Source organism: Pinus tabuliformis, chromosome 4_1, assembly GCF_031772625.1.
Source record: "Pinus tabuliformis cultivar Carrire ecotype Pingquan chromosome 4_1, CPIR1, whole genome shotgun sequence".
NCBI lineage: Eukaryota > Viridiplantae > Streptophyta > Pinopsida > Pinales > Pinaceae > Pinus > Pinus tabuliformis.
Window position 1 is genome coordinate 615,260,935 of NC_142303.1, and position 8,228 is coordinate 615,269,162.

General features: G+C 38.1%; 2 protein-coding genes across 2 annotated transcripts; both read right to left on the reverse strand.

Annotated features, from left to right (window-relative positions):
- Positions 1 to 1,597: 1,597 nt before the first annotated feature.
- LOC149177516 (cytochrome b-c1 complex subunit Rieske-4, mitochondrial-like) lies at positions 1,598 to 5,701 on the reverse strand. The gene is made up of 4 exons (XM_089421776.1): positions 5,663 to 5,701; positions 3,851 to 3,958; positions 2,928 to 2,970; positions 1,598 to 2,411 (listed from the first exon to the last, which is right to left on the reverse strand). Exons 1-4 carry the CDS (start codon positions 5,699 to 5,701, stop codon positions 1,780 to 1,782), a joined length of 822 nt encoding a protein of 273 aa, XP_089277902.1. The 3' UTR covers positions 1,598 to 1,779.
- A 1,217-nt stretch (positions 5,702 to 6,918) lies between these two features.
- LOC149177517 (short-chain dehydrogenase TIC 32, chloroplastic-like) lies at positions 6,919 to 7,754 on the reverse strand. Its single transcript, XM_089421777.1, has 4 exons — positions 7,750 to 7,754; positions 7,375 to 7,519; positions 7,189 to 7,276; positions 6,919 to 7,068 (listed from the first exon to the last, which is right to left on the reverse strand). The coding sequence occupies exons 1-4, from the start codon at positions 7,752 to 7,754 to the stop codon at positions 6,974 to 6,976; spliced, it is 333 nt and encodes a 110-aa protein (XP_089277903.1). The 3' UTR covers positions 6,919 to 6,973.
- Between the last annotated feature and the right edge of the window lie 474 nt (positions 7,755 to 8,228).

The following is an 8,228-nucleotide window of genomic DNA, read 5'->3' on the forward strand; positions in this document are numbered from 1 at the left end:
GGAATGTAGCTGCTGCTGCTGCTGGATCAGGAAAATGTGATTGATGTAACTGGATCCTAGAGAATGAAGGAATCTGAACTGCTGATGCTGAATCATGGAAAAGATAAATGCTGAGAGTGGTACTGTGGTACTCTCATAGATCAGAATGCATGCTGCTGTGACTGCTGAGGGAGTCATGAAAAAGTGTATAGTCTTCACCTGCTACAAACCCGATGGTACAATTCTAAATATGCGAATGAATGTGTTGATGTCGAGCATGAATAGAAATCATTGGATTACCGGCCATTGATGTATGCCGTTAACCAATGCGAGGCAACTCACCATTGATGTCAATGAGTGCCAAGGTACCGGAGTACATCTTGCGAAGTGCGAATGGATGTGTCGAGGTCGAGCCACTTGCAAGATCTGATGATCAAGGGACATTGATGTATTCCCATGATCGCCAGCGAGAGAGCTTGCCATTAAGGCATGCAAGCCTCTAGGTACTCAAAATGAACTCTAGTCTATTTCCCAGATAAGGTGCTGGTGTCGATGGGGCAAGACTTGTTGAAAGGTGGGCCTTAAGGAATCCCACATCAGTCAACGCGAGTTTGTACAAAAAGATTTGGTAGGACTATAAATAGAAAGAACTCACGGACAAGCAGTGTGGATCAATATAGCTAGGAAATCAAGGTAATGTGATCATGGAAAGGGAATGAGTTTTATTAAAAAGGCAAACTGAAAAGGATAAATGGATGTATGCGATTCAGAAAAATAGGCGTGCATGAAGTCGTGAAAGATAAGGAAATGGAAGATGGGCTGCAACACAAGGATGGTGAGTAGTCATGACGCAAAAGGTGTGTAGTGGAAAATGTCATGATATGTGCAGTGAAGAATTTGTTCCTTCAAGCGTCCAATGATGCATGTTTCATTGTGATTTGGAAAAATCACTTTGCGTACTCTGAAAAACTTAGCACCATTCCTGCATAAAAATTGTCATCTTCGTGTGCCATCTCCATCGATCATTCCTGTATGAAGTGACTCAAAAACAAATTAGCGCATTTCAAGAATTTACAAAATGTCCATTTTTTAATTATTTTCCGAAATAACTCTAATTGTGGATGAAAAAGGTGTCGCATCGTAATGTTGAGCTTTCTGCATAAGCTTCTCGTTGTCCTACACATAACACCAATCTCATTTCACCTGTTAGTATATACATCCTACTTTTGCCCACAAATTCACAAAAAGTCCAACATACTTTTATTTCCCCCCAACTTAGAAATATTGCATGTCCCCATGCAATGTACTTATTGATGGTGCAATACTTTTTCAAAATGTTTTTAGTGGCTTGCAGAAAAATTCATTTAAAACATTTGAAAAAGCATTGTATTTGTTAAGGAACAAGTAGTGAGTGTATGAATAAATGAGGGCCATTATTATTTATTTTTTCTTTTTTATTTTATGTTTTGTGTTTTTTTTTTTTTTTTTATTATAATATATTTTTTATTTATTTTTTTTATTTTTTTTTGTTACAGAACTTATAACAATCAGTGCACTTTGTGTAGGAAATAACAAATCAATAGGATCCGAGATGGATAGGCAATGGAAAAAACCGAGCTTGCCAAAATAATAGATATTCTTAAAATGAATAACAGAAACAAGATGTATCTAAAAATTTATTGAGAATAACAGCATGGTATGATTTAATCAGTGGCAAAAAGCTTCCAAAGATCACAACAGAAAAACGATCTGGTAGCATAATCCCGTGTGTTCGGACATAACTTGCTTCGTATGTGCAGATCAACCAATTAACATCTTATTATCCTCTAAGAATTGGTATGTTGGAACCTCAAGGTTATAAGGTGCAGGACCCTTCCTAATTCGGCCAGATATGTCATAATGAGATCCGTGACAAGGACAGAACCAACCTCCATAATCCCCAGCATTTGGCAAAGGAACACAACCAAGGTGGGTACAAACACCAATTACAACGAGCCACTCTGGATTTTGAACCCTTTCTGAATCTTGCTGAGGATCACGCAGAGAATTAACATTCACACTGTTTGCCAACTGGATGTCATCTTCTGTGCGTCTCCTAATGAAAACAGGCTTTCCACGCCACTTGACTGTGACAGTACTGCCAGCCTCAATACTGGATAAATCCACTTCAAGAGATGCCATTGCAAGAACATCCTTACTTGCAGACATGCTCAAAATAAATTTCAAAACCAGCAACCGGATAAAGGAAGCATATACAAATCTTCCACCCGTCAAAACGAAGTAGGTGAATGCTCTCGTACTGGGATCCCCAGGGGCAAAACGCTCATGATTAGATTCATCATACTCTATTTTCGATGTTGGGTTTTTAACTGCTGCAATAGTGGCAGGTATATCCGAGAATCCTTCAAATGGCTGCCATGTGCTTGTTTGGGCTTGAGGGCATCACTTTGTGAGACTGAGAACGCTGCAACCATGGGCAGCGCTCGGGAAATGGCTGTTGCAGAGGCCATTGAATGGTTTGCAGGTCATTGCAGGTCGGAGTAAGGGGATGGCCGTGACACGAGAAAGTTATTAGGTTGTGCCTTGCCATATGGGTAGAGCATGCAGAAGTTGGGTGCCACCAAATTTTTGGATTGAAGATGAGATTTTGACAATATGGCTTTATCACGCTGAAGTGGAAACCTGAATGGGTTTTAGGATCCAAGATTGCTGATAGCAGAAATATGTAATGTGGAAAAGCACAATGAAAATTCAATCATCACATGAATCATTTTATTGAAAAACCGTTTTTATTCACGCAGTTAGCAAAATAGGGCTCTGAAGAACCACGATTTCCTCTTAAACCGTGATGAATTTAAGCAAACAATTTCTGGGTTTTATAATTCATTCTATTAGGGAAAAAACCCATGTCTTCTTTTTTCTAAATTTGTCCTGGTTTGATCACAAACCGCTTTTGAAAACTGACGTTTGCAGGGATTGCGTATGGATGGCCTGTCAAATCCAACAAAATTCAATTGACTTTGCCAACCCTGTGACTTGACTAATCAGAATCAAAAGTTTTTCATTGCCATAGGATTCATGCATTTAACTGGAAAACCCAGCGATTGGATCCCTGGCATCTTGGGCTTGGGTTCTGGGTGAGGATGATGTGTATTCTTTGGACTTGGTAGATGAGAACTGAATTTAAGAACCAAGAACTTAAAGCAGGGAATAAAAACAAAATACAGTACAACCAAGATGAAGAGCGCTGCAACCAGCGAGCCAAGCATCAGTGCATCTGAAGTCAAAGAATTTTTTATTTTTTTTTTTTATTTTATTTTATTTTATTTTGTTATTATTAACAGTCTAGAAAATGAAATTAATCCTATCTTTTAAAAACAAAAATGGTTAGTTTGAAATTTTCTTTTTAACAAATGGACACAAAAATTTGCATATTGAAAGATATTTTCGATGAAGCATATTGCAAAACATTTATTTATTCCTGAAATCATCCCTATTTTCTGATCCTCAAGATCGTACAAAGACGCAGGAGGAGAGCATACTTATTCTAAGCAAAACTGAAACCTATTTTCTGATCCTCGAGATCGTACAAAGACGCAGGAGGAGAGCATACTTATTCTAGGTAAAAGCAGAACTAAAAATGAAAGCAAAAACTAAAACTGAAAGCCTACCTACTCTATACTAATTAGAATTTACAATTTAGTTACGTGTAGTTAAACTTCCAATGAAGCCATTCACGTAGCAGTGACAACAATAGATTCAGTAGCAATTTTTCAAATGATGGATGAAAATATTTGACAGTGAATGAATCTAGTTGCTGTAACTGCAAGTCAACTAAAAAATTAAAAGATGAATCTAATCTAATACTTACCTGGAACCATTGGTCAATAAAGCTTTGATAAGCACAGTTACTCTCACTCAGATTATGCTGTAATTCCTGTTCTTCTTCTCCGATCTGCTGCTCTTCTTCCTCGATTTCCTGTTCGAATGGTTGTTCGCCATCAGATACGCAGGATTCTTCAGATGTTGATATTTCTTGGGGAGTAGTTGAACTTTCAATTTTTGTCAAGATCTCCTTTTCCAGGGAAGAGGAGATTCCAACTTCTGCAAGGATCTGAGTGAGTAGTTCCAAGCTGACACTCATTATAAAATCATGTTGAAAGGAAAAAAAAAAAACAAATAAAAATCAGCACACTAAAAACAAAAGGACCACAGAAATAATCTTGAATTCAATACTTCAATTAAACCCTCTTACAAGGATTGCACATTAATTGAGTAATTGAATGCTTCAATTATAACCATGAACCATGAATTCATCACACATTCTTCACAGTTGCGAAAATCAAACACACCTGCAGAAATCAAAATTCACACTTGTATAAATGTAAACACACCCTACATGCCCTGATCCATAAGAGGTCGAGCCCATTACGGTATCTTGAATGTGATGCGTAGGCTGTTCCCCACGTCTTACCGCATTTAACACCTCGGAGTTAGGAACATGTCTAAACACACTTGCAGAAAAATCAAACTAAACTTCAATCCATCGTGCCTCCCCGGCAACGGCGCCAAAATGTTGGGTGAAACTATGTTCGTTTAATTCCGTTGTAGTACTTACCCAACTATTTAATTTATCAATCCGAGGTCCGTAGACTTACGAGACACATGCACTGTATATGTAGGACTGAAGTGGAACTAATCTAATCTAATCTAATCTAAATTACTTAAATCAAATTAAAGCATTGAAACACTAACTAGGAAAGCATGAAATTGCATGAAGGAAAATAAATACAACATGTGAAGAAGTGAATGGCAAACAACAGATATGAGCTCATGACAACAAAACTATGTCAAATTATATTACAAAAACTGAATTACAAATCAAGAAAGAGTCAAAGTTAATCTCCATTCTCTATTATTCATTATTCATTCCAATGAAGAGAGAGCACTCTCTTATATACATGAAGAAGATAACCTTTCCATAATTACATTCAAATATTCTCTCAAGCACTCTCAACTAGTTTCCCATTATTACAAGATATCATCGCACAAATCTCTCAACCATGATCCCACAAATCTCTCATATCTTGGATAAGATATGTCTTCATGATTTTCTCCTTAGGATAAGATATGCTTCCATGATTTTCTCGATATGCCTCCATGATTTTCTCCGTAGAAAAAGGCTTGCATAATTATCTTCTCGATATGGTGGAGGAGACATGTTTCCTACACATAACAAAACTCACATATTCTTGAGATATATAAAAATATGTACATTTTCTAATAATTAATCATAAATTCACTTATAATACAAAAATGAATAAAATGGAAAATAGGAAGGTGAAACCCAAATGTATGTATGAAAGTGATATGATAACAGGTTAATGGGATGATGAAATGTAAGGAATAGTGAAGAAAAAGGTGGATGAAAATATGACATTTCTGAGTCCCAACAAGCATCCTGATTATGTCATAGCTCGCCACGCAGTAATCCAGTTCCAGAAGTATTTGAATTTCATGGCAGCTGTCATGTCCCTTCAATTCCTGGAACCAGAGGATGCGTGATTGAAGCAATGATATAAGGCGAGTCGATTCGGATGATATTCAGATATATTATATATTATATGAGTGCTGGGTACAATGTTAATATCACTACCCGTTACTAAGTTTCTTGGGTGCAAACCAGTGAAGTAAAAGAAAAGCCTGAAACCGTGATCACCATCGGTTCTAAGTGCATTATGCTATTTATAATCTAGAGTGTTGGAATTTAAGCAGAAGTTTTGTTGTGATTTGGATTGTCTTCAATGGCGAATGGTTTGAATTGTTGTGATTTGGAGCAACACTTTATTTGCTTATAATTGTGTACGTTTTGGTGATCTTACCAGCTAATTCTGTCGAAGAGATTAGTCTGAATGAAGCCTATAAGAACATTCAGTCCTCCCGTGCACCGGATGCTACAGGACAATACTGTTCTCAGATATCATGCAGACGTGCAGGTTATGAATGGGTTCCCAGCTTTGGAGAACAGAAGAGAAGTGTTGCTGCAAGTCCTAATCCGTAGCATAACAGTTGAAAGTCAAATGTTTTCAGAAAGATGCAGGAGCACCACGATGCACTACCCTCACATTCAGTGGCAGGCAGGAAGCCATTGAATCTGAGTTACATACGTAAATAATAATTACGTAGCTATGTAAAAGTAAGCAAAATGTTAGGATAATAATGTATCTACCCAACGCCCGTTTCATAGGTAATAATTACTTGTAATGGATTTCGATATCGTTAACAAATATATTTGGATGGTTTCATTATATGGAATATCTTATGTTAAATACCGAAAATCATTCTAGCAACATGGAAAGCAGCTCTGTATAATTTTATTTCATCAAGCTAATGACCAAGAAGATTATCTGACCAAAAAGGAAATATATTTTGATTATAAAAATACTGTACACTAACAAATTATGAAGAAATTCCAGTGGGCTAATTTTTAATTATAGCTTTTGACTTAAACCGTTCAATGTCGTAAAGAAAGTAAAGAAATTTAATAGCACTGTATAAAAATTGCGTTTTTTTGGGGTTAAGATTGCAACTGAAGTCAACGATACTTCGCGTGAGGTGTAACTTTCACGACGAGGCCACACGTTACACAGGAGACATGTGATCGACATGCATGCAGCAACGTGTTTGTACGCACCAACGTGTTTGTACGGGCAGCAACATGTTTGTACGCACCAACGTGTTTGTACGGAACGTGGGAAACAAGGCCATGAGAACCACCATGGCTCTCCAAATCTGCAACACTTGTGCCTGAAACATGGCTCTCCAGACCTGCAAAACACTGCCAGAACCATGCTACAAATAATAAGAATCTAGTCTAGTCTTACTGTTTACTCAGGGTTTTCGTGTACTTAGGAGGAAGGGTATAAATGGCCAGGTTACCAGTGCGGCTATGGACGAGACAATCTGGCGACAGCTCCCCGAGGAGGCTTCGGAACTACTTCTCCATGCCGTCCATAGCTTTCTTCAACAGCGTCGCAGCGTCAACAGAAATCGATTTGAGAAGTTTTGATGCAAGGAAGAAAACCAAATCTGCAGAAGGCAAAGCAATTATTTCATCAATTTTTCCGAGAATATGATATTGAGCTGCAGGCTAGCTTCCAAGAAGAAAATACAAAAAATAATAAAGCAAGATAAACATATTACTGTTACCTGTGAGAAGTCCGTCGCGGTCTCTAGTAATTCTGGTCCTTACAATGCCTGGATGGATAGAATTTGCTGTCACATTGGCCTTCATTTTCTGCATTCTAGACGGAAACTTGTGTTAAATGTTTATTCCTTGTAAAAAAATTGTAAATTTGAGCGGTTATGGAAAACGTAGCTCAAGATTAAGGTTACCTCGAGTCTCAACGCAAGCTCTTTTGTGTGTAGAATATTTGCCAGTTTAGATTGAGCATATGCGCGCTTTCGGAGCTGTCTGATGCAGCAACTTCTGGTTCTGCTCGTCCCAGTCCTGCTACTGATAAACAGGAAGACAGCTGCGCTGCATCATCCAAGCAGATCAAGCAAAAGCAAGGAAGCAGAAGAACCACCGGTTTCTTATGCAACGTTAGAAGCAGATACTTCATTGCAGTCTGCAAAGTATTTTCCTGATATGGCTTTCAAATTCGGATGAACTGCAACATAGCAGGTTGTAGATGCCGCCTGTTACAGATATTGATTTAAAGATAAGCTGCAAGTATTGTAATAATCATCGATAAACGGGTAAAATACGTCATTCTTATAACCCTGGTTTCCCTTGAATTTTTTTCGGAAATAAATAGTTTCTGTGAAAATTAAGGAATAACAGGTACAAGGAGCGAGTTAAAACATTTAAAGAATTCAATAAAAAGGCTATAGAAAGTAGCTGTATGAGAGATCTTACCTGAGAAATCGATTTGAGAGTCAGTCCGGCCCCGGGACGCCCAGAGCCGATGTTTTAACAGGGTTACTTGCTGTTAACAAAGTTACATGCTGGATGGTCTCTGTTGGCTCCCCTACCTTAACATCTAGCAAGCGGCCACATCAAACTGCACAGCTGCTGTGCATGTAGCACGCACAGCCCCTGCATGCACAACAGCTGCCTCCAAATACGCTGCAATGTATAAAAGTTTAAACACGCCTAATTAAAATCCCAAACATCGCAAAGTAATGCTAGCATTAATCGCCCAATACCTGCAAACCGTTGACGGTCACGCATAAGGAACTAGGCC